This window comes from Loxodonta africana, chromosome 1 (genome assembly GCF_030014295.1).
Source record: "Loxodonta africana isolate mLoxAfr1 chromosome 1, mLoxAfr1.hap2, whole genome shotgun sequence".
In the NCBI taxonomy this organism is placed as follows: Eukaryota; Metazoa; Chordata; class Mammalia; order Proboscidea; family Elephantidae; genus Loxodonta; species Loxodonta africana.
Window position 1 is genome coordinate 77374717 of NC_087342.1, and position 27132 is coordinate 77401848.

Sequence of the window (27132 nt, forward strand, 5' to 3'; positions counted from 1 at the left end):
CCAATGCTAGTACCAGCCTGCCGCCTCCGTGGCTTCAGGAATGGTGCATGAGAGTTCCCTGCAATTCAGGTCCAGTAACTCCTCTCCGCTTCTAAACGGTCCCTTCCTCTCCCTGCCCCTCAGTTAGTTTTCTAAGCTTGCCTTTGAAGCTCAGTGCTCCCAGCTTGTCACAAATATACTCGTTTCACTTGTTTTTTTGGGTCTTTGTTGTAAAGAGGGCTCTCCGGAAGCACCTGTGTATTCCCCCATCTTGGCTCCACCTCTCTCATGTTGACTTGCTCTTATTCAGGTAATATTCACTCTTAAGATTGCATCATGCTTGTATGTGAGAGAGAGAAAGAGGCAGAGAGAGAAGATAGTTTATTTCTAATAGCAGGCCCACTGATTTTAATAAAAAAGAGAACGCTGTATTAGAAATACAGAGTGAGGAAGTGGAAAAAAATTACTCTATTACATTGAAAAAAGTAAAAAAAAGAATTATAAAGTGAGAGAAGGGGAAAAACTAAATATTGGATTAGCTGTTTCCTGGCTTTTTGCTGAAAATAAAATTGATGACAATTATTTACAATTGGTCTCACTGAGGTTTGGGGTTTGGATGCCAAAAATTCATAATTTTTTTTCCAGTAGACACTGTCTAGAAACATGATTACAGACTCCAAATGCAGGAAGCTATCATCAGTTTATACATTAAAATGTACTGCTCCCTTGAGTAAAATTGGTAAATGATAGGTTTTATCTTCTATGTATCTTCAGAAAATACAAAAGTGGGAGAGCCAGTTTGAAATATTTCAGTTTTTTGTGAAGCAAAAGATTGAGAGATTAAGGGAGTACAGATTTGCACCTCATTCAGAAAAATTTAGGGAAAACTTGAGTTATCTTTAAAATTCATGCAATCATAAAAATGTAGTATCCCTGGTTATTTGAATCCTGTCTCTGCCATTTGTTAGGTGAGTTACCCTGGGAAAGTTCCTCAATTTTCTTAACCCTCAGTTTTCTCACCTCTACAACAGAAGTGACATTCTCTTACGGTTGTTGTGATAAAATGGAAAACACTCATATGTAATACCTATTTATCACTCTCTTTCTTGCAGGAAACTCTGGTGGCGTAGTGGTTGAGCGCTACAGCTGCTAACCAAAAGAGAGGCAGTTCGAATCCACCAGGAGCTCCTTGGAAACTCTGTGGGGCAGTTTTACTCTGTCCTATAGGGTTGTTATCAGTCAAAATTGACTTGAAGGCAATGGGTACGGGTTCTTGCAAAAGAAGACTGTGAAAACACCTCAAGCCCCCAATCAAATGATTAAACACAGATGATAAAAGTATAGAGGTCTCTTCTTTCCAACAGGTAGGGCACAATGGAAAGAGCTAATGACAGCACCTTCTCCAGATTCATTCTCCTTGGCTTCTCTGGCAGACCCCAACTGGAATCAGTTCTTTTTGTGGTTATCCTAATCATCTACTTGTTGAGCTTTCTAGGCAATAGCACCATTATCCTTTTGTCAATTTTGGAACCCCGTCTCCATACCCCTATGTATTTCTTCCTCTCCAACTTGTCTTTTATGGATCTTTGTTTGACTATTTGTACTGTCCCTCAGACACTGGTCAACATCAAAGGGAAGGAGAAGACCATCACCTATGGTGGCTGTGTCACACAGCTCTTTCTTTCCGTGAGCCTGGGGGGAGTGGAATGTATCCTTCTGTCTGTCATGGCCTATGACCGTTATGCAGCTGTCTGCCGCCCACTTCACTACATGGTGATCATGCATCCCGAGCTTTGCTTGCAATTGGTTGCAACTGCTTGGCTTACAGGCTTTGGCACTTCTGTGGTACAGACGGCATTGACCATGACTCTCCCTTTCTGTGGTAAAAACCAGGTGCACCATTTCCTCTGTGAACTTCCAGTGATGTTGAAACTGGCCTGCACCAACACCTCCATCAATGAGGCTGAAGTCTTTGCTGTCGGTGTCCTCTTCCTGGTGGTGCCTCTCTCACTCATCTTAGTGTCCTATGGTCACATTACCCATGCAGTCCTGATGATAAAGTCAGTGCAGGGGAGATGGAAAGCTTTTGGAACCTGCAGTTCTCATATCCTGGTGGTGATCATTTTCTTTGGCACGCTCATCTCCATGTACCTCCAGCCTCCCTCCAGTTACTCACAGGATGTGAACAAAAGCATCACACTCTTCTATTCTCTGGTGACTCCCCTGCTGAATCCCCTGATTTACACTCTGAGGAACAAGGAAGGCAAAGGGGCACTAAGGAGATTAGTGGGGAGAATAATAGCCTCAAGAAAGAGTTAATACAGGGCTTGCAGGCTCAATCAGTTGTGCTCTGGAAAACTTCTCAGCAGCCTAAACTACTTTTAACTTAATTCAGCAAATCCTCATGCAGCACCTACTATGTACCAGGCACTGTTCTAAGTACTTGGGATATGTCAGTGACTGAACAAGAGAAACTCCTGTCGTCATGAATTTAAACTTTCTAGGGGGGAGAAGATAAGTTAAATAAGATAAGCTAAAAATAAATGGTGGTCTGTGATGTATTGGAACACTATACAATAATGACAATAAACATACTATAAGTACATAGAATGACATGGATGATTCTCACAAATGCAATGTTGAGTGAAAGAACTCAGGTACAAAACAGTTCATGTATGAATTCATTTATACAAAAACTCAAAGCCAGGCAAAATAAATCTGTGACATTGAAAATCAGACAGTAGTTGCCCTGTGGAGCGGTGATTGAAAGGGGAAGTTTGGACGGAGCTTCAGGAGTTTTGTTCATGTTTTCCTTCTGGTTCTGAATGCTGGTCGTATAAGGTGTGGAATTTTTGAAAGTTCATTGGGCTGTGCACTTTGATATCTGCACTTTCTGTATCTATGTTGTACTTCATTAACATTTATGTTTAAAATTTAAAAAACAAGCCAGAATTAACAGAATTATGATACTACATAATCATGTTAAGTATTTTTTTTTCCTTTTACACAAGATTTGGGTTTATACTCTGTCCTATAGGGTTGCTATGAGTCGGGATGACTCGACGGCACTGGGTTTCACTGGGATTCTGAATTACCCAAATTACTTCTTTCCATTGGACTGAAATACTAGATGCTAAAGTGCTTTTGATGTTCAAAATATTCAGCCAGACTACAACAAACCTTGACTACATCTCATTTGAAAGTACCAAACAAAGATCATTTATTGAGTGAGTCTCTAATCTCTTCAAGTAGATTTCAAGTGGCCAGTTATTGAAGCAAAAATTAGAGTGATAATTTCCACATGAACAGCTTACTACTGAATTCTTTGATTACCCTGGCTTAACTATATTCTGACAGAAAAGGATATTTAATGCCTGATTTTGTCTACATAAACCCACAATTTAGGTAAAAACCTAAAAATAGTTTTCATTAATCCAAGATTTCAAAATATTCAAGCATTTCATGGTTTGAACCCACCAACAGCTCTGCAGGAGTAAAGACCTGGCAACCTGCTCCTATAAACATTACAGTCTAGGAAATTCGATGGGGCAGTTTTACTCTTCCCTATAGAGTCGTAATGAATCAGAATTGACTTGACAACACTCAACAACAGGTAAAATAGCAGGTATTGAAGAAGATTTATCAAAAACAGTAAAAAACAGAATCAAATGATTACCTGGTTAACTTAACAGGTAGTTTATTTAAATATTTTCTCCTTAAATATATCTTATTTTGACAATGGCATGTTTGAACTTTTGTTCATGTATATTCAGCTGATCAAGTGATAGAATAGCAAATATTTCTTTACATAAATGAAAGTTGATTACTGAATTGTTGAGTTCCCTAAATGATCTTCCCTCTGTTGTACTGAATAGTTTTGAGTGACTTCTGATTATTTTCTGAGTGGAATACAGACCATACGATTATTTTAATGACAATTCATTGGATGTTTTTTCAAAACCATGATGACTAGCTTCATTGATAACCATATCACTTGTATGACACACAAGTCCCATGCTGTTTATCTTTTTTTTTTCTTTTTAGAAAATAAACACTATTTTCATCACTACCTCATTTCATTAGCCTATTCAAGGTAGCCTTTTGTAACTTCTGCTTCCAGATAAGATGCACTAGATTATGGCAGGCCTTGCAGGTACTTGAAAAGTCAGATACATTCTTAGAGGTCATATTTTTAAAGACATTAGAGAGCTGTGGTTGTGACGAGGGCGATGTGGACTAAAATTACAGAGAGGAGATAGACATTTTTAACTGAGCCAATGAGGGCTAGCTTCCTCCACTCCCAACCCTGGGAGCATTTGTCAAACCTGACTGTGAGATGAAGATGAGGTATGACGCAGACAAATGGTCTCTGTTAGGAGAGAAAGAAGTCAGTACAGCAATCATGTTAGGCTGGAGTGACAAATTGAAAACCTAAGAAACCTCGAATAAATGGCCATTTGTTCCCAATAGACACTTGCTGGATTCTGAAGCTGAATGGGAGGCTGAAGAGCTAGGCCAAAAGCTTCAAGAGGTAGAATACAGATAAATAAATTAATAAAATTTTATAATTTAAAAATTATATGTATTTAAATAAAAAAAAAAGTTTTTAAAGACAAAAGATATAATAAAACCCCCTGCAATTTCATTGCACTTGGGAAACAAAAGACCCACAAAGAGTAAGAACCTCCCTCTGTCACACAGCTCTCCCTATTAAGATATTTGTCAGATTTTGAAGCTGCTTGGAGCAGGAGACTACTAATTAAACATCTTTAAAGGGGCAGAATTCAATCTCCCAGAGCCTTTCAGGGCTGAAGAACAAGACTTCCCAGACTTTCTGTCACACTCTCAAGAGGACCACACCCTAGGAATAGGAAGGAACAAGAGGAAGACTGAATCTTACTAAATCCGTGACCCTGCCTGACCCAGCTCAGTCCTAACAAAGGAAGGAAGAGCTCTTCTGGTGGAAGATAACATCATCTGGATCCTCTATGGTTCTTTTATACACCATCTCTGGCATATAATTAAAAATTATAAGACATGAAGACAGATGATCATATGAGTGAGAATCAAGGGAATATATAATACCAGAAGCAGAATGATAGATGATCAAAATAACAGAATTAGCACTCAAGGGCTTTAAAGTAGCTATGATTAAATCCTGTCAAGAAAAATAGAGGAAAGGCTAGAAAAATTGATGAAAAAATGAAGAATTTCACAAGAAAATTGCAATCTACATTTAAAACATTGAATGAACATTCTAGAAATGAAAAGTACAATTTTATTATCAGAAACTCCATTAATGTGGTCACGCAATGGGTAAAGGCTTGGGACCATGCTCATCCTGATAAGACACACAAGTCTTGAGAGCATTCTCATCAGGTAAGGGAACTAACCACTTACGACTAGTGAGGTTTCGTGCTTTTTATTCACAATCACAGTGAAAAGGACTTCAAATTTTCCCCCAACTTTGGAAGACAGCAAATTTGTGATTTGATGGGGGAAAACAGAAAATTGCTTTCCCGTGACCTGCTCCACTAAAAAAGAGTGGAATCTAAGGGAGAATAAAAAGTTATGTCTGAAATCAAAAGCCAATAAAAGTACTGGAATTTTTAATGTAAACTGAATCTGAACATAGAAAACTTTTATAGAAAAACTAGCACAGAAAACCCAGAACCTCATGCATTAATAAAGGTTGGGACCTGATTTTTACAGCCCCACGGTTAAAATATAGGAGTTTGATGCTAGATGCTCTTGGGTTCAAATCACAGCCCTAGCACATGGCTGTGTGACTGTGTTGTTGTCAGTTATTCTCTCATTGCCATGTCTTACTGGTCTATAAAAAACAAGTAATATCAGGAAACAAAATAAAGAACAAGACATCCCATTCATTTCTTCCTTCCCATTTATTCTTCCTTTCCTACCTGTTGTTGTCAAGTGGATTCCAATTCGAGTGACCCTACAGGACACAGCAGAACTGCCCCATGGGGTTTCCAAGGCTGTAATCTTTACAGAAGCAGACTGCCACATCTTGCTACCTCCGAGCAGCTGATGGGTTCGAACTGCCCACCTTTAAGTTAGCAGTCCAGTGGTTTACCACTGCTCCATCAGGGCTCCTTCTCCCTTTCCTAGGCCCTGATTTTTACCACTGTTTAATACAAAATCTCTACAATGTTACTGAAAGAGAGTGTTTTAGCAATATCCTGTCTACAAACCCTGTTTGTAGACACAGGCACAACAACTGAGCAGCTTCACTATCAAAAGAGGTTAAAATTATCCCCATGAATGGTTGTGTAATCAGAAGAACTTGTAGAACTAGTAGATTCTATTCCGTTCAGAATGGTTAGAAAAAATCCGCCACACAATGTAAATGACGGGAGAGTGCTCCAGATCCCATCCCCATATCTTTCTGATTCAGGGGCCATTTATTTCTACATTTACAACATATATCCCACCTTTCCAGCAAACCACATCCCCAAGACATTTCCAAACATTATGCTTTACAGCATCTGTCAAGTCAGATTTTGAAACACGCTACAATGCTAGAGGGGGAAGAAAGCTCTCAGCTATACTGTAGCCAAGCATCAGATTAGAATTCACATGCAAAAGAAATGGTTAACAGGGGCCTGCTACCTGTTCCTTCCTCCTTGGGGAGTCTGTGCTCAGCAGAACCTCTGGCAAACGGTAACTTCTGGAATTTACCAGCTAAGAGATAAAACCAGTTGCCATTGAATCGGCCCCGACTCATAGTGACCCCATGCATGTCAGAGTAGAACTGCATTTCATGGATTTCCAATGGCTGATCTTTTGGAAATAGATAGCCAGGCCTTTCTTCCTAGGCAACTCTGGGTGGTCTTAAACCTCCAACCTGTTCGTTAGCAGCCAACAGCATTAATGATTTGTACCACCCATAGACTCTATATACTGATTACTGATCTAGTAATGATTTTAGCAGGATTTATGTGGTCTGTCTAGAGTGTTGATTGTTTATTATAAATAACCTGCGCCTGGCAGACTTCAATTGTTCTAAAGAGTGTTAGTCTTGTAGCCAGAACAGGTCTACAAGAGTAGACACATATAGAAACTGAGAAACCCCCAAGCTAAATGCATTCTCTGTGCTGATTTGTACCATAAGCAGTTGGTGTCCTGTACTCAAAAAAAAAAAAAAATTCCATTGTACAAAGGGGTCCAGAAGCTGCATCTGACATGTTCAGGCCTTGTAGATGTTGGTGTGCTGTTTCCCCTCTCTTGTATACTTTGCTAATCATTAGTAAAGCTTGTGCTGCTTAAGACTTGTGTTTCATGTGAGTTTGGCTGACATTTTGGATTTCTGCAATCACTCTTACCTGAGCTGAGGTGTGCACTCCGTGTTCCTCAGAAGGCTAAAGGGTTGAAGGAATCCACCAGTAGCTTAGGATATAATTACAGTGCTTGACTCCAGATGATAAATACAGATGGGATAAAATAATTTAGTCAGTCTTGGTACAACCACTGCAGCCATTCCACAGTTGTTGGTGAAAATTCAAAAGGAAATCAGTTCTAATGATTTTGGTGGCAATTCACACAACCCTATGTCTATAATAGACAAAGCATGGGTAACTTGATGAGTCAGAGTTCCTAGATCCCATGTGAAAAATGGTACAGAACAATACTGAACTTTTTGAGTTTGATCTCTTAAGTGATTATTTTTTTCTTCACTTGTAGCTTGGGGCCCAGAGATCTTTACAATCTTTAGTTTATGTCCAAGTATAAACATTCAAATGCTGTTCAAACTTGTAATTAAATGAAATAAATCTGTTTCATTGCAGAGCTTTAGGGTGTCCCGTCAAGCAGAAAAATTGTTGCTCAGTCTGAACAATAGCCTATGACTTTATGAGACCTGGATATTTTCTGCACCAAAAAAACTTCATTTCAGGGATTTTTTAAATGACATTTTGGATATGACTATCACAATGTTGTTGAATAGTAATGGAGAGTGGCAATTTGGGGGGTAAATAGTACTTCAAAACTGTTTTCTTACTGGTTTACAATAAGCATTTCTATTGTATCAGTATGTATAGAGATTCTTGAGTGTTGACTTCATGTGTGAATAATGTGGGTACTGTAATATGTTTTTTTGTGTGTAACATGTTAGGGATGTAGACAGAATCTTGATCACTTGTATACTTTGCCTTAGCTGTCATTTCCAGCTTGCTAAATGCTGTATCTGTTGCAAGACCACTCTGTCTTAATGCCCAAAAGAATGTAGAAACCATAAATACAGATTATGTATATACATATATGTTAAATATATATATACCCCATTGCCATTAAGTCCATTCCCACTGATAGCAACCCTCCAGGATAGAGTAAAACTGCCCAATAGATTTTCCAAGGACCCCCTGCTGGATTTGAGCTGCCATCGTTTTGCTTAGCAGCAGTAGCTCTTAACCACTACACCACCAGTGTTTCCAAATATATATATACAAAAAAAACTATGTGTATAAGGTATGTATATATGTGTGCATATGTATATATATATAATTATATTACATAATATATAATATATTATATATAATATATAATAGTGTTTTTTTTAGCTGCTGTGGAGTCAGTCTCGATTCATGGTGATCCCACGCACAACTGGAAGAAATGTGCCCAGTTCTGGGTCAATCCTATGATCCCCTGCAGACAGAAGCATTGTGATTCATAGGAGTTTCATTGGATGATTTTCGGAAGTAGTTCAACATCACGATAGACACGTGGTGTCTGCCCATGAGGTACGTTGGCTGGGAATCGAAACTGGGTCTCCCACATGGAAGTTGAGAGTTGAGAATTCTACCAGTGAACCACAATGCCCCATATAATATGTAGAAGAAAATATGAAGTTGAATGGGCTGTTAGCAAAATTCCTGCTAATGATATTAACATTTAAAAAATCCCATAAAGGCAAGAACTGAATTTTCCTGATTAAAAATATGGTATCCCTTGAAATGGTGGTGTGGCTGTTCAAATACACTTGGGTTCCACGTTACCTATTGTTGCATAAGAATCCACCAAAACTTAATGCCTCAAAAATATCAGCAACCATTTATTTTGTGCATTTCATGGTTATTTATTTAGAAAATTCAAGAGAATAAAATGAAAATTTGGGATATTGTGGACAATGTTTAAAGAGTGTGCCAAATACAAATAAACACACTTTTTCTCTGGTATACTGAAATAAAAAGTTTTAAAAAGATTCCAGTTACAATAAAAAGAATTAAAAATACATCAAGAAACTAGTTTATCTTAATAAGAATTTGTAAAACTTTTCTAATAAATGTATAACAAAGGAAATAAATGATGAATCACAACCAAAATGGATAGAATACTGCAAAGCTGCCAGTTCTCCAGGAATTGTTTTATAGATTTACGCAATTCCAATTTAAATCTACGATTTTTTTTTTTTTTTTTTTTTTTTTAGAAACTGTAAAAATTATTTCTAAGGTACACTCACAACTCCAAAATATAGAAATAAGGGAGACCTAATGTTTTTTTTGTTTTTTAAATGTCAGGTCACTATGAGTAGGAATCCACTCAACAGCTACAGGGGTGTGTGTATGTGTGTGTGTGCATTGTGTGATCTGCCAATTAAGGAACCCTGGTGGTACAGTGGCTAAGAGCTCAGCAGCTAACTGAAAGGTCTGAGGTTCGAACCACCAGGTGCTATGCAGGAGAAAGATGCGACAGTCTACTTCTGTAAAGACTACACCCTTGGAAATCCTGTGGGACAGTTCTACTCTGTCCTATAGGGTTGTTACAAGTTGGAATCGACTTGAAGGCAATGGGTTTTAATCTGCCAATTTTTTTTTTTTTTTTCCAAATTGAATTTCTGCCCAAAGAAAACTTCAGTATTACAACTTCAGGCTTGAATTTTTCCTTCAGTTACTTCAGTTTGAGAAATGCCAATTGTGTTTTTCTCTTTTCGTTTTTTAACTCTAAGCCTTTGCACATTTCATCATAATACTTTATCTTGTTAGCTGCAGTCAAGAGATCAAACAACCTATTGCATCAGGCAAATTTGCTGCAAAAGACCTCTTTAAAGTTTTAAAAAGTAAAGATGTCACGTTGATTACAAAGATGTGCCTGACCCAAATCATGATCTTTTCAATTACCTCATGTGATCGCGAAAGTTGAATAATGAAAAAGGAAGATAGAAGAAGAATTGATGCATTCGAACTGCGGTGTTATGAAGAATATTGAATATGCCTGAATACTGAATATGCCTGAAAGGAATGAACAAATCAGTCTCAGAAGAAATACAACCAGAATGTTCCTTAGTAGTAAGGACCGCAAGATTTTGTTGACTTTCTTACTTTGAATATATCGTCAGGAAAGACCAATCAATAGAAAAGGATATCATGTCTTGTAAAGTAGAGGGCCAACAAAAACTAGGGAAACCCTATAAGATGGACTGACACAATAACCACAATAATGGACTCAAACATACTAACAGCCACGAAAATGGTACAGGACCAAGCCACATTTCATTCTGTTATACAACATTCTGTTAGGGCAGCTAACAACAACAACAAAATCTGCCAAATTTTAGAATTTATACTAAAACTATGAATCTTACATCAGTGAGATTCTGGCAAACGAGAAAAAGGAAACAATCTAAAATTCAAAAACAGATATATATGGAAAATAAATGATATTTGAATAAATGCTCTTTCAATACTAACCACACAAAAAAGGTAATTAACTCCTCACAATGTACATCAAATCAGATTGACTAAAGAGATATTTATTTTCAAAAAAGAACCAAATGAAGTATATATGTATGCTTTTCTTAACTCTCTTTTGAGAGTTTTCTAGCCACTAAAGAAGAAAATCATTAACAAACAGACCAATTTATGTGACCACATAAATATTAAATCCAAAATTCATAATAAATAAAAAGAAAATGAACATACTGGGGAAAATAGTTGCTACATATTTAATGGACAGTGGTTTATAACCTTTAATATAAAAAAGTCTTAGTGTGAATATGAATAATTCAATAGAAAGATATGCAAAGACCATAAACAGGTATTTCCTAAAACAATAAGCCCTTGCCCCACCTACACATGTCCTATAAGTAGATGAAAAAATATTTCAACCAATCTAGAAATAAAATTGAGATAATAAAAATGACATAGTTTTTGGCCTATCCAATATTCCCTGTAGGTAATAATGCTGTAAATTCAGAAAATCTGTGGGCAAATTACATAAATTCCCTGTAGTATAATTTATCAAATATTTTTTGGAAAAAATTACACTTCCTTTAATTTCTTGTAATGATATGATGAGCAATACCTGCAAAAAAAAATCTATGCACAATAATTTTCATAACCCAATTAATTATAAAATGTTTTTTAAAAACTCTAAATGTCCAGTGACGGAGTACTGGTGAAAATTCCAATTCCTCTGTACGAGAGAATTCTATGCAGTCAAAAATATATAATCGTTTATAATAATATTTAACATCCCTCAAAAATGCTAAAATGTGAGAGGAGCCGGGGCCAAGATGGCGGACAAGGTGGACGCTACCGCGGACCCCTCTTGCAACAAAGACTTGGAAAAACAAGTGAATCGATCACATACATAACAATCTACATACCCTGAACAACAAACACAGATTTAGAGACGGAGAACGAACAAATACGGGGAGGCAGCGATTGTTTTCAGAGCCTGGAGCCAGCGTACCAGTCAGGTGACCTTCGGAGCCCGATTTGGGGCAAAGCCCAGGGGGGCAGACGGCACAAACAAGGGGCCTAGCCCCGGCCCCGAACTTATTCCGGGAGGGGGCCCAGCCAGTTCCTGTGGGCAGAGTAGCAGCACAGCCAGTGGGAAAAGTCCCTGGGAGGCAGTGACAGGTCTTGGAGTGGGAAGAGCAGCATCCCAGCCAGGGAGCCGTCCCACAGGGATTTTGGCAGACCACGGGCACTGCATAAGCGCAGGGAGCAGCTCCACCCCCTGAACAAACCCCAGGAGGGGGCCCAGCCGGTTTGCGCGGGCGGCGTGGTGATGCAGCCAGTGAGAGAAGTCCCGGGGAGACAGTGATGGGTCTTGGAGTGGGGAGAGTGGCGTCCCAGCCAGGACACGCGGTCGTAGCGCAGGCGCGGGGAGCTGCTCTGCTTGCCTGAGCTGACCCCGGGGAGGAGCCCAGCCGGTTCGTGGAGGCGGCGCGGCGACGCGGCAGGCCGGACGGGGAGTCCCTGGGAGGCAGCAACTGATTTTGGACTCAGGAGTGCACCGTCCCAGGCTGGCAGCGGAGGATCTGACCATGACTCCAGTGGGCCAGACCCCCCGGGGGCAATCTCCACACAGCCAGCACACATAGGTGACGCGCCCCACGGAAATCTCAGATATAATAGTCATTCCAAGCAAGACAAACAATTCTGGCTATATTCTGAGGTGCTACTCTCCTATCTCTCTGATCCCTCCCCCACCCTCCCCAGGCAGCTTCATTAACATCCGAATAGCCTGAGCCAGAGGGAGAACTCTGATAGGGATCTGACTGAATTTTTTTTTTTAGCAGATTTTCCAGAAAAACTAGTTACCCAGTGATGGCTCGGAGACAGCAGTCCATATCAAACTGCATAAAGAAGCAGACCATGATAGCTTCTCCAATCCCCCAAACAAAAGAATCAAAATCTTTCCCAAATGAAGATACAATCCTGGAATTATCAGATACACAACATAAAAAACTAATTTACAGAATGCTTCAAGACATCACAAACGACATAAGGCAAACTGCAGAAAAAGCCAAGGAACACACGGATAAAACTGTTGAAGAACTCAAAAAGATTATTCAAGAACATAGAGGAAAAATTAATAAGTTGCAAGAATCCATAGAGAGACAGCATGTAGAAATCCAAAAGATTAACAATAAAATTACAGAATTAGACAACACACTAGGAAGTCAGAGGAGCAGACTCGAGCAATTAGAATGCAGACTGGGACATCTGGAGGACCACGGAATCAACACCAACATAGCCGGAAAAAAATCAGATAAAAGAATTTAAAAAAATGAAGAAACCCTAAGAATCATGTGGGACTCTATCAAGAAGGATAACTTGCGTGTGATTGGAGTCCCAGAACAGGGAGGGGGGACAGAAAACACAGAGAAAATAGTTGAAGAACTCCTGACACAAAACTTCCCTGACATCATGAAAGACAAAAGGATATCTATCCAAGATGCTCATCGAACCCCATTTAAGATTGATCCAAAAAGAAAAACTCCAAGACATATTATCATCAAACTCACCAAAACCAATGATAAACAGAAAATTTTAAAAGCAGCCAGGGAGAAAAGAAAGGTTTCCTTCAAGGGAGAATCAATAAGAATAAGTTCAGACTACTCAGCAGAAACCATGCAGGCAAGAAGGGAATGGGACGACATATACAGAGCACTGAAGGAGAAAAATTGCCAGCCAAGGATCATATATCCAGCAAAACTCTCTCTCAAATACGCAGACGAAATTAAGATATTTACAGATAAACAGAAGTTTAGAGAATTTGCAAAAACCAAACCAGAGCTACAAGAAATACTGAAGGATATTGTTTGGTCAGAAAACCAATAATATCAGATACCAGCACAATACAAGGTCACAAAACAGAATGTCCTGATATCAACTCAAATAGGGAAATCACAAAAACAAACAAATTAAGATTAATTAAAAAAAAAATACACATAACAGGGAATCATGGAAGTCAATAGGTAAAAGATCACAATAATCAAAAAGAGGGACTAAATACAGGAGGCATTGAACTGCCATATGGAGAGTGATACAAGGCGATATAGAATGATACAAGTTAGGTTTTTACTTAGAAAAATAGGGCTAAATAAAAAGGTAACCACAAAAAGGTATAACAACTCCATAACTCAAGATAAAAGCCAAGAAAAACGTAACGACTCAACTAACATAAAGTCAAACACTGTGAAAATGAGGATCTCACAATTTACTAAGAAAAACGCCTCAGCACAAAAAAGTATGTGGAAAAATGAAATTGCCAACAACACACATGAAAAGGCATCAAAATGACAACACTAAAAACTTATTTATCTATAATTACGCTGAATGTAAATGGACTAAATGCACCAATAAAGAGACAGAGAGTCACGGACTGGATAAAGAAACACGATCCATCTATATGCTGCCTACAAGAGACATACCTTAGACTCAGAGACACAAACAAACTAAAACTCAAAGAATGGAAAAAAATATATCAAGCAAACAATAAGCAAAAAAGAAGAGGAGTAGCAATATTAATTTCTGACAAAATAGGCTTTAGACTTAAATCACCACAAAGGATAAAGAAGGACACTATAAAATGATAAAAGGGACAATTGATCAGTAAGACATAACCATATTAAATATTTATGCACCCAATGACAGGGCTGCAAGATACATAAATAAAATTTTAACAGAATTGAAAAGTAAGATAGACACCTCCACAATTATACTAGGAGACTTCAACACACCACTTTCGGAGAAGGACAGGACATCCAGTAAGAAGCTCAATAGAGACACGGAAGACCTACTTACAACAATCAACCAACTTGACCTCATTGACTTATACAGAACTCTCCACCCAACTGCTACAAAGTATACTTTTTTTTCTAGCGCACATGGAACATTCTCTGGAATAGACCACATATTAGGTCATAAAACAATCCTTTGCAGAGTCCAAAACATCGAAATATTACAAAGCATCTTCTCAGACCACAGGGCAATAAAACTAGAAATCAATAACAGAAAAACTAGGGAAAAGAAATCAAATACTTGGAAAATGAACAATACCCTCCTGAAAAAAGACTGGGTTATAGAAGACATCAAGGAGGGAATAAGGAAATTCATAGAATGCAACGAGAATGAAAATACTTCCTATCAAAACCTCTGGGACACAGCAAAAGCAGTGCTCAGAGGCCAATTTATATCGATAAACGCACACATACAAAAAGAAGAAAGAGCCAAAAGCAGAGAACTGTCCCTACAACTTGAACAAATAGAAACTGAGCAACAAAAGAACCCATCAGGCACCAGAAGAAAACAAATAATAAAAATTAGAGCTGAACTAAAGGAATTAGAGAACAGAAAAACAATTGAAAGAATTAACAAAGCCAAAAGCTGGTTCTTTGAAAAAATTAACAAAATTGATAAACCATTGGCTAGACTGACTAAAGAAATACAGGAAAGGAAACAAATAACCCGAATAAGAAATGAGAAGGACCACATCACAACAGAACCAAATGAAATTAAAAGAATCATTTCAGATTACTACGAAAAATTGTACTCTAACAAATTTGAAAACCTAGAAGAAATGGGTGAATTCTTGGAAAAATACTACCTACCTAAACTAACACATTCAGAAGTAGAACGACTAAATAGACCCATAACAAAAAAAGAGATTGAAACGGTAATCAAAAAACTTCCAACAAAAAAAAGCCCTGGCCCGGACAGCTTCACTGCAGAGTTCTACCAAACCTTCAGAGAAGACTTAACGCCACTACTACTGAAGGTATTTCAAAGCATAGAAAATGATGGAATACTACCCAACTCATTCTATGAAGCCACCATCTCCCTGATACCAAAACCAGCTAAAGACATTACAAAAAAAGAAAATTATAGACCTATATCCCTCATGAACATAGATGCAAAAATCCTCAACAAAATTCTAGCCAATAGAATCCAACAACACATCAAAAAAATAATTCACCATGATCAAGTGGGATTTATACCAGGTATGCAAGGCTGGTTTAATATCAGAAAAACCATTAATGTAATCCATCACATAAATAAAACAAAAGATAAAAACCACATGATCTTATCAATTGATGCAGAAAAGGCATTTGACAAAGTCCAACACCCATTCATGATGAAAACTCTTACCAAAATAGGAATTGAAGGAAAATTCCTCAACATAATAAAGGGTGTCTATGCAAAGCCAACAGCCAATATCACTCTAAATGGAGAGAACCTGAAAGCATTTCCCTTGAGAACGGGAACCAGACAAGGATGCCCTTTATCACCCCTCTTATTCAACATCGTACTTGAAGTCCTAGCCAGGGCAATTAGGCTAGACAAAGAAATAAAGCTTATCCGGATTGGCAAGGAGGAAGTAAAGTTATCACTATTTACAGATGACATGATCTTATACACAGAAAACCCTAAGGAATCTTCCAGAAAACTACTGAAACTAATAGAAGAGTTTGGCAGAGTCTCAGGTTATAAAATAAACATGCAAAAATCACTTGGATTCCTCTACATCAACAAAAAGAACACCGAAGAGGAAATAACCAAATCAATACCATTCACAGTAGCCCCCAAGAAGATAAAATACTTAGAAATAAATCTTACCAAGGATGTAAAAGTCCTATACAAAGAAAACTTCAAAGCTCTACTACAAGAAATTCAAAAGGACGTACTTAAGTGGAAAAACATACCTTGCTCATGGATAGGAAGACTTAACATAGTAAAAATGTCTATTCTACCAAAAGCCATCTATACATATAACGCACTTCTGATCCAAATTCCAATGTCATATTTTAAGGGGATAGAGAAACAAATCACCAATTTCATATGGAAGGGAAAGAAACCCCGGATAAGCAAAGCATTACTGAAAAAGAAGAAGAAAGTGGGAGGCCTCACTCTACCTGATTTCAGAACCTATTATACAGCCACAGTAGTCAAAACAGCCTGATATTGGTACAACAACAGGCACATAGACCAATGGAACAGAATTGAGAACCCAGATACAAATCCATCCACGTATGAGCAGCTGATATTTGACAAAGGCCCAGTGTCAGTTAATTGGGGAAAAGATAGTCTTTTTAACAAATGGTGCTGGCATAACTGGATATCCATTTGCAAAAGAATGAAACAGGACCCATACCTCACACCATGCACAAAAACTAACTCCAAGTGGATCAAAGACCTAAACATAAAGACTAAACTGATAAAGATCATGGAAGAAAAAATAGGGACAACCCTAGGAGCCCTAATACAAGACATAAACAGAATACAAAACATTACCAAAAATGATGAAGAGAAACCCGATAACTGGGAGCTCCTAAAAATCAAACACCTATGCTCATCTAAAGACTTCACCAAAAGACTAAAAAGACCACCTACAGACTGGGAAAGAATTTTCAGCTATGACATCTCACACCAGCGCCTTATCTCCAAAATCTACATGATTCTGTCAAAACTCAACCACAAAAAGACAAACAACCCAATCAAGAAGTGGGCAAAGGATATGAACACACATTTCACTAAAGAAGATATTCAGGCAGCCAACAGATACATGAGAAAATGCTCTCGATCATTAGCCATTAGAGAAATGCAAATTAAAACGACGATGAGATTCCATCTCACACCAACAAGGCTGGCATTAATCCAAAAAGCACAAAATAATAAATGTTGGAGAGGCTGCGGAGAGATTGGAACTCTTATACACTGCCGGTGGGAATGTAAAATGGTACAACCACTTTAGAAATCTATCTGGCGTTATCTTAAACAGTTAGAAATAGAACTACCATACAACCCAGAAATCCCACTCCTCGGAATATACCCTAGAGATACAAGAGCCTTCACACAAACAGATATATGCACACCCATGTTTATTGCAGCACTGTTTACAATAGCAAAAAGCTGGAAGCAACCAAGGTGTCCATCAACGGATGAATGGGTAAATAAATTGTGGTATATTCACACAATGGAATACTACGCATCGATAAAGAACAGTGACGAATCTGTGAAACATTTCATAACATGGAGGAACCTGGAAGGCATTATGCTGAGCGAAATGAGTCAGAGGCAAAAGGACAAATATTGTATAAGAGCACTATTATAAGATCTTGAGAAATAGTAAAAACTGAGAAGAACACATACTTTTGTGGTTACGAAGGGGGGAGGGAGGGAGAGGATTTTTTATTGATTAATCAGTAGATAAGAACTGTTTTGGGCGAAGGGAAAGACAACACTCAATACATGGAAGGTCAGCGCAATTGGACTGGACCAAAAGCAAAGAAGTTTCCGGGATAAAATGAATGCTTCAAAGGTCAGCGGAGCAGGGGCGGGGGTCTGGGGAACATGGTTTGAGGGGACTTCTAAGTCAATTGGCAAAATAATTCTATTATGAAAACATTCTGCATCCCACTTTGAAATGTGGCGTCTGGGGTCTTAAATGCTAACAAGCGGCCATCTAAGATGCTTCAATTGGTCTCAACCCACCTGGAGCAAAGGAAAATGAAGAACACCAAGGTCACACGACAACTAGGAGCCCAAGAGACAGAAAGGGCCACATGAACCAGAGACCTACATCATCCCGAGACCAGAACTAGTTGGTGCCCGGCCACAACCGATGACTGCCCTGACAGGGAGCACAACAGAGAACTCCTGAGGGAACAGGAGATCAGTGGGATGCAGACCCCAAATTCTCATAAAAAGACCATACTTAATGGTCTGACTGAGACTTGGAGGAATCCCGGCGCCCATGCTCCCCAGACCTTCTGTCGGCACAGGACAGGAACCATACCTGAAGACAACTCATCAGACATGAAAGGGACTGGTCAGCGGGTGGGAGAGAGATGCTGATGAAGAGTGAGCTAATTAAATCAGGTGGACACTTGAGAGTGTGTTGGCAGCTCTTGTCTGGAGGGGGGATGGGAGGATAGAGAGAGAGGGAAGCTGGCAAAATTGTCAGGAAAGGAGAGACTGAAAGGGCTGACTCAATAGGGGAAGAGCAGGTGGGAGTACGGAGTAAGATGTATGTAAACGTATATGTGACAGACTGATTGGATTTGTAAACGTTCACTTGAAGCTTAATAAAAGTTAATAAAAAAAATGCTAAAATGTTAGTATTCTTACTAGCTTCAACAGTTTTATAATCCCATTGTGCCTGTGACTTTATGGCATGTATGTAAATGTGTTTCTGTAAGTAGAAATGGAATAATGTCCTCAAATGAGGATGCAAATAAGAAAAAATTGTAAAGCTTTTTAAAAATAATAATAATACAGATGCTCTAGGAATACTGAATCACCATCTCTGGAGCTTGAACTGAATCCATAAACTTAGATTTTAAACATTCATCTTCCTAAAAGAATTAGGTAAGGAAATGCCCTTGAGAGTTGTCAGGGGAAATTTTGGAAGACATGTGGAGGATATCACATCTTAGGGGCTCTGGTATTCAAAGTCCTTCCACTGAAGCATCTTTCTCCCCCCGCCCCAGTAATCTGGAGTCACAGCCTTTCCAAGGAATCTTCTTAAATGCACCTTTCACATCCTTGTTCCCCAGTGTATATATGAGAGGATCAATCATGGGTATAATGGAGGTGTAAAAGACAGATGATATGAACTTGCCCTGATCCTGAGAGTAGTTATTGCTGGGCTGGAGATAAACATAGATGGCTCTGCCATAGAACAGGGAAACCACTGTAAGGTGGGATCCACAGGTTCCAAATGATTTTCTCTGCCTGCCACTGACTTTATGCATCAGTTGGCTCTGACAATCTGACCATGGGAGAACATGATTAATACAATAGGTATAAAAAGAATGATGACACCGACAAAGAAAAATTCAGATTCATTCATAGTGGTGTCAACACAGCCATGTTTGAGCAAAGGACAAACCACACACAAGAAGTGTTCTAATATATTTCTCCCACAAAATGGTAAAAGGAAGGTGAGCACTGTCTGCAATATAGAGTTGGCAAAACAATCGAGCCAGGAAGCAGAAGCCACCAGGGCACAGAGACGGGGGTGCATGATGACTGTGTAGCGGAGGGACTTGCAAACAGCTGCATAATGGTCAAATGCCATAATCCCTAACAGAATGGATTCTGTAGATAGCAAACCAAGAGATATATACAGCTGAACTACACAACCACCATAGGAGATAGATTTGTCCATTCTCTGAGAATAACCAGTAGCTGTGGGACAACGTTGGTAGGTTAACACAGATCAAGAAAGCTTATGCTGGTGAGAAAAAACTACATAGAGGTGTAAAAATTTGGGCACAGTTCGGGCAATAAAATAGTAGTGTGTTTCCCAGCAAAACGAAGATATAAAAGATAAAAAAAAAACACACACACACAAAGAGGACTAGCTCCGGTTGAGACCTGTCAGAGAAACCCAATAAGACAAATCCAGTGAAAGAACTCCCATTTTTCTGCTCCTCCTTTGTTAGCATCTGTTTCCTGTCATGACAAAGCACTTTAGCAAATTTAAAAAGGAATAATAAATAAAAAGAGAGGGGTGAACCCAGAACATTTCAAGATGTATCCTGAAGTACAATGCTGTCAGGGATAGGATGATATACATATACCTACTTGGAAGACCAGTTAATATGACTATTATTCACATGTATGCACCAAACATGAATACAAAAGACAAAGAAATTGAAGATTTTTACCAAATTCTGCTGTCTGAAATTGATCAAACATGCAATCAAGATGCATTGATAATTACTGGTGATGGGAAAGTGAAAGTTGGAGACAAAGAAGAAGGACTAGTAGTTGGGAATTATAGCCGTGGTGAATAGAAACAACTTTGGAGGTCACATGATAGAATTTTGCAAGACTAATGACATATTCATTGGAAATACCTTTTTTCAACAACATAAATGGTGACTATACACATGGACCTCACCAGACGGAATACACAGGAATCAAATTGACTACATCTGGGGAAAGAGACAATGAACATCAATATCATCAGTCAGAACAAGTCCAGGGGCCTACTGCAGAAAAGACCATCAACTGCTCATATGTAAGCTCAAGTTGAAGCTGAAGAAAATTAAAACAAGTCCATGAGAGCCAAAGTACAACCTTGAGTATATCCCACCTGAATTTAGAGACCATCTCAAGAATTGATTTGATGCATTGAACACTAATGACAGAAGACCAGACAAGTTGCGGGAGGACGTCAAGGACATCATACATGAAGAAAACAAAAGGGCATTAAAAATACAGGAAAGAAAGAAAAGACCAAAATGGACATCCGAAGAGACTATAAAACTTGCCCCTGAATGTACACTAGCTAAAGTGAAAGGAAGAAATGATGAAGTAAAAGAGCTAAACAACAGATCTCAAAGGGCAGTCAAGAAGACAACTTATTATAATGAAATGTGAAAAGATGTGGAGTTAGAAAACCAAAAGGGAAGAACAGGCTCAGCATTTCTCAAGCTAAAAGAACTGAAGAAAAAATTCAATCCTGGAATTGCAACACTGAAGGATTCTATGGGCAATACGGAACCTGGTGGTGCAGTGGTTAGGAGCTAACCAAAAGATTGGCACCTCCAATCCACACCCACTCCTTGGAAACCCCGTGGGGCAGTTCTACTCTGTTTTATAAGGTCACTGTGAGTCAGAATCAACTCAACAGCAATGGGTTTGGCTTTGGTTTTGGTTTTTTGGTTTTATGGACAATATATAGAATGATGCAGGAAGCATCAAAAGAGGATGGAAGGAATACACAGAGTCACTGTACCAAAAAGAATTGGTCGGCATTCAGCCACTTCAAGAGGTAGCATATGATCAAGAACTGATGATACTGAAGAAAGAAGGTCAAGCTGCACTGAAGGCATTGTTGAAAAACAAAACTCCAGGAATTAATGGAATCCCAATTGTGATGTTTCAAAAAATAAATGCAACACTGGAAGCACACACTCATCTATACCAAGAAATTTGGAAGACAGCTACCTGGACAACTAACAGGAAGAGGTCCATATTTTTGCCCAAAAAACAAGAGTTTGAGACAAAGGCTTAAGCACAAGCACTTGAGTGGGGATGTGGTACAGAATCAGGTGTAAAAGAGAATGAACATAGGAGGGAGGAAAATTGAGCAGCCAAGGATGCACTATTGAGTTTGCCACCTGTATGAAGTGATTCGGTGCTTGATCCCATGTGCACACCTGAAATATGTCTTATCTCTAACCCAAGAGAAGAAAGAAGAAAAAATTACCTATCATCTCTCATCAGTCAAATATTCACTCCATGGGGTGTTCACTGTCCCATACTTACACATTGTAAATGTATGAGCACCAAGTAGGTAACTGTGGTGCCCTCTATGTTGCAGCAAGAGAGACAGCCTGGTACAAGAAGTAAGAGGTCCACAGCACAAGCCCAAGCTAAGGCATTGTCAAGTTACAGCTAAATAAAACTAGAGGTCACAAAGCCAATTACAGCATTAGTGGCTGAAATAGAAATGTGAAGCTCCCATATTCTGAACGGGTACCCCAAGGTCTGAAGCAGTCTACCCTTATTATCACTAAAATTCCCTTGTGTGTAGCCAATCACAGAGTTCCATTCAAGGTGACTGCCAGCACAGCCTCTACAAAATCTTAATGCAAAAGAATTAGTGAAAATACTATAATTTTACTGCTGTAGCTGTTCAAACGCTGTATACCCATAACAGATTTCATTTCTCTTCAGCCATCATTTGGCTAGCATGTGTTGCTTGCCTGGGGAGGTGATCCAGACATTTATCCTTAAGGGAACTATGCCATTATTTGGTTGCTATAATTCCACACTTACAGTCTGGTTCCATATAAATTCCTTCCTAACTTCATATGGAGGGCAGGGATGGTTCAGTGGTAGAATTCTCACTATCCATGCAGGAGATGCAGGTTCAATTCTTGGCCAATCCACCTCAAGCGCAGCAACCACTAGTCTGTCAGCAGAGGTTTACATGTTGCTGTGATGTTCACCAAGTTTTAGTGGAGCTTCCAAACTGAGACAGACTAAGAAAGACCTGGACATTACTTCCAAAAAATCAGCCAATAAAAACCATATGGGTCACAAAGATTCAAACACAGTGTGCATGGAGTCACCATGAATAGGAGACCAACTTGACGGCAGCTAAGAACAACTTCAAATGTAACAATAATAGTAGATCCTTATGGTAATGAAGGTCAATTATCCTCCTACAATATAATAACCCTTTTCTTTGCCAGTTTGTTCTTTTGCACAAGGAATCCAGAGTGGTCAGAAGGTAGTCACAGCTCCAAATTTAGTTGAACAGGGAGGTGGGGCCAAGATGGCAGAGTAGTCAGAAGCTTCCAGTGATCCTTCATATAACAAAAACCTGAAAAAACGAGTGAAATGATTATATATATGACAAGCTAGGAGCCCGAGCAAGAAAGGCAAAGTTAGGAAATTGGACTCAGCACAGGGGAAGGCAGAGACAGTTTAGAAGCAGTGAGGAGTTGCCAGACCTGACTCAGCAGGAACTAGAGCCCCTCAGGCACGATCCCCTGCTGTGACCTCAGTGGGACTGGTGCTGTAAGTTCCTCAGGGAGAGACAGCAAGCTGCACAGTCTACTCACACCTCTGGAATCAGAGAACAGCACTCTCAGCAAAAGCCAAGTACTTGCATTTATTTTACCATGCCCCCAAACCCCAAGCCAGCTTCAGTGGCTGTCGATTTCGCTGGGCCTGACTTTCGTCCTGCTCCATGCCCTGAGCCATTCTCCAAGCCTTGGAAAAGTAATAAATTAACAATTGGGGGAAAAGATAATCTGCCAGCTCCACGAAGCTGGTGATCTCAGGAGAGAAGGGGCTCCCATCCAGCCACAAACGATCCACGGACTTTGATTACCTTTCACCCCTGCATGGACCTGTGTGGGGCAATTTCAGGAGATTAGGCCCTTGTTTGCAGACTGCAACAGTGTATGTGCTTAAGATCTGTCTTCAACTCTTTCAGCTGTGCAGTTGAGAGGCGGGTTTTTTTTTTTTTTTTTTTGACACTGCTTTGCCTATTAAACAGGTTACTCACCTACACACATCAGGGGCCCAAAGACTGGTACCTCCATCCACATCACCTAGCCACCTGCAATGAGGGTCCAAGGATAAGTGGTGCCTCCCAGTCCTTACAACCAAAAGCATCAAGTGCCCACGGTCCATCTGCAGAACCCACCCACCTGTGTGCTCTAGGGAACAGGGACGCTCTTTCCTCACAGACACTTGGGGGATGTTTGTCAGCCCCCTGCCTTGTTCAATGTATGACCCCCTGCTGCAACCAGATACCTGTGCCTACACCAATCACCCCAGCCCCTCTAAGGCTGTAGGAAAGAACCCGTACCCACACACTGGATGACCAACTACCTGGACACATAAGCTGAATACTTACAAGAAAAGTGAATGGACTCCTAGGCTCACATACCTGGTAACAGCTCTAGCCATCCGGTGACAGTACATTAGAGCTTCAAAGGCACAAATAAGCTAGCCCACTCAAGTAGCCTATTTGCACATATAAAAACAAAATAAAGCAAGAAGCTTGGATACAATAAGCAAAAGTAAAATAAATTAATACAACAACTTACAGATAGCTCAGAGCAAACAGTCAGTATCAAATCACATAAAGAAGCACACCATGATCACTTTAATAAGCTCTCAAAACAAAGAATCAAGAGATCTTCTGGATGAAGATGTAATCCTGGAATTACCAGATGTAGAATACAAAGATTAATATACAGAACTCTTCAAGACATCAGGAATGAGATCAAGAAAAACGCAGAACAAGCCAAGGAACACACACATAAAGAAAGTGAAGAAATTAAAAAGGTTATTCAAGGACATAATGAAAAATTTAATACGCTGCAAGAATCCATAGAGAGAAAGCAATCAGAAATTCAGAAGATGAACAATAAACTTACAGAATTAGAAAACTCAATAGAAAGTCAGAGGAGCAGAATTGAGCAATGGAAGGCAAAATTAGTGAGACAAAAGATAAAACCCCTTGCACTAATATATTCAAAGAAAAATCAGATAAAAGAATTTTTAAAAAAGAAGAAACCATAAGAATCATGTGTGACTCTCTCAAGAAAAATAATCTACGAGTGACTGGAATACCAGAACAGGGAGGGATAACAGAAAATACACAGAGAATTGTTGAAAATTTGTTGGCAGAAAACTTCCCCAATATTGTGAAAGAGGAGAGGATATCTATCCAAGATGCCCATCAAATCCCATGCAAGGTAGATCTCAAAAGAAAGTCACCAAGACATATTGTAATCAAACTTGCCAAAACCAAAGAAAAGAGAGAATTTTAAGAGTAGGTAGAGATACACAAAAAAGTAACCTACAAAGAAGAGTAAAGAAGAATAAGCTTGTACTACTTGGCAGAAACAATGCAGGCAAGAAGAAAATGGGATAACTTATAAAAAAAATTGAAGGAAAAAAATTGCCAGCCAAGAATCATATCTCCAGCAAAACTGTCTCTCAAATACGAAGGCGAATTAGGACATTTCCAGATAAACAGAAGTTTAGGGAATTTGTAAAAACCAAAACAAAACTACAAAAAATACTAAAGGGAGTTCTGTGGTAAGAAAATCAATAATAACAGATATCAACCCAAGACTAGAACAAAGGAAAGAGAAACCAGATATCAACCCAGGTAGGAAATCACAAAAATAAATAAAGATAAAAAAACACTCAAAAAGGATAACAGCGATGTCATTATGTAAAAGATGACAACATTAAAATAATAAAGAGGCACTAAAAAATGTAGTCCTAAATCTTTCATATGAAGAGGAAGTCAAGGCAATATAAAGAAATAAAAGTTAGGATTAAATTTAGAAAAATAGGGGTAAATATTAGGGTAACCACAAAGGAGACTAACAATCCTACACTTCACGATAAAATACAAGAAAAACAATGACTCACCAAAAACAAAACCAACAACAACAAAGAAGAGGAAAAGACAATATATAAAGATAAGCTACAAAGCACAAAAAATTAAGTGAGAAAAAGAAACTGTCAACAATACACAAAAAAGAATATCAAATGACAGCACTAAATTCATACCTATCCATAATTACGTCAAGTGTAAATGGACTAAATGCACCAATAAAGAGACAGAGAGTGGCAGAATGCATAAAAACCAAGATCTCTCTATATTCTGCCTACAAGAGACACATAATAAAAATTAGAGCTGAACTAAATGAAATAGAAAACAGAAAAACAATTGAAAGAGTTAACAAGACCAAAACCTGGTTCTTTGAAAAAATTTAACAGAATTGATAAAACACTGGCCAAACAGACAAAAGAAAAACAGGAGAGGAAGCAAATAACCTGAATAAGAAATGAGATGGGCAATATCATAATAGATGCAACTGAAATTAAAAGGATCATATCAGATTACAATGAAAAACTATATTCTAACAAATTTGAAAACCTAGAAGAAATGAATGAATTTCTAAAACACACTACCTACTAAACTAACACAAACAGAAGTAGAACAACTAAATAGACACATAACAAAAGAAGAGATTGAAAAGGTAATCAAAAAACTCCCAAAAAAAAAGCCCTGGCCCTGACGGGTTCACTGGAGAGTTCTACCAAACTTTCAGAGAAAAGTTAACACACCTACTACTAAAGGTATTTCAGAGCATAGAAAAGGATGGATTACTCCAAAACTCATTCTATGAATCCAGCATATTCCTGATACCAAACCCACGTAAAGAAACCACACAACAAGAAAATTACAGACCCATAACCCTCAGGAACTTAGATGCAAAAATCCTCAACAAAATTCTAGCCAATGGAATTCAACAACATATCAAAAAAATAATTCACCATGACCAAGCGGGATTCAAACCAGGTATGCAAAGGGAGTTCAATGTTAGAAAAACAATGTAATCCGTCACATAAATAAAACAAAAGACAAGAAACACAGGATCTTATCAATTGATGCAGAAAAGGCATTTGACAAAGCCCAACACCCATTCATGAAAAAAAATTCTCAGCAAAATAGGAATAGAAGGAAAATTTCTCAACATAATAAAGGGCATTTATACAAAGCCATCAGCCAACATCATGGTAAATGGATATAGTCTGAAAGCATTCCCCTTGGGAACGGGAACTAGACAAGGATGCCCTTTATCACCACTCTTATTCAACATTGTGCTTGAGGTCCTAGCCAGAGCAATTAGGTTAGATAAAGAAATGCAGGGAATCCAGATTGGTAAGGAAGAACTAAAAGTATCTCTATTTGCAGATTACATGATCTTATACACAGAAAACCATGAAGAATTCTCAAGAAAACTGCTGAAACTAATAGAAGAGTTCAGCAGACTATCAGAATAGAAGATAAACATTCAAAAATCAGTTGGGTTCCTCTACACTAACAAAGAGAGCGTCGAAGAGG

At 38.7% G+C, this 27132-nt stretch overlaps 1 protein-coding gene and 1 pseudogene across 1 annotated transcript; one reads left to right on the forward strand and one right to left on the reverse strand.

The window, feature by feature from the left end:
• The first annotated feature begins 1353 nt into the window (after positions 1-1353).
• Positions 1354-4493, forward strand: LOC100666521 (olfactory receptor 2G3-like). The gene is made up of 2 exons (XM_010602526.3): positions 1354-2265; positions 4470-4493. Exons 1-2 carry the CDS (start codon positions 1354-1356, stop codon positions 4491-4493), a joined length of 936 nt encoding a protein of 311 aa, XP_010600828.3.
• Positions 4494-11688: 7195 nt separating this feature from the next.
• Positions 11689-23453, reverse strand: LOC104847314 (putative olfactory receptor 2B8; annotated as a pseudogene).
• Positions 23454-27132: the final 3679 nt, after the last annotated feature.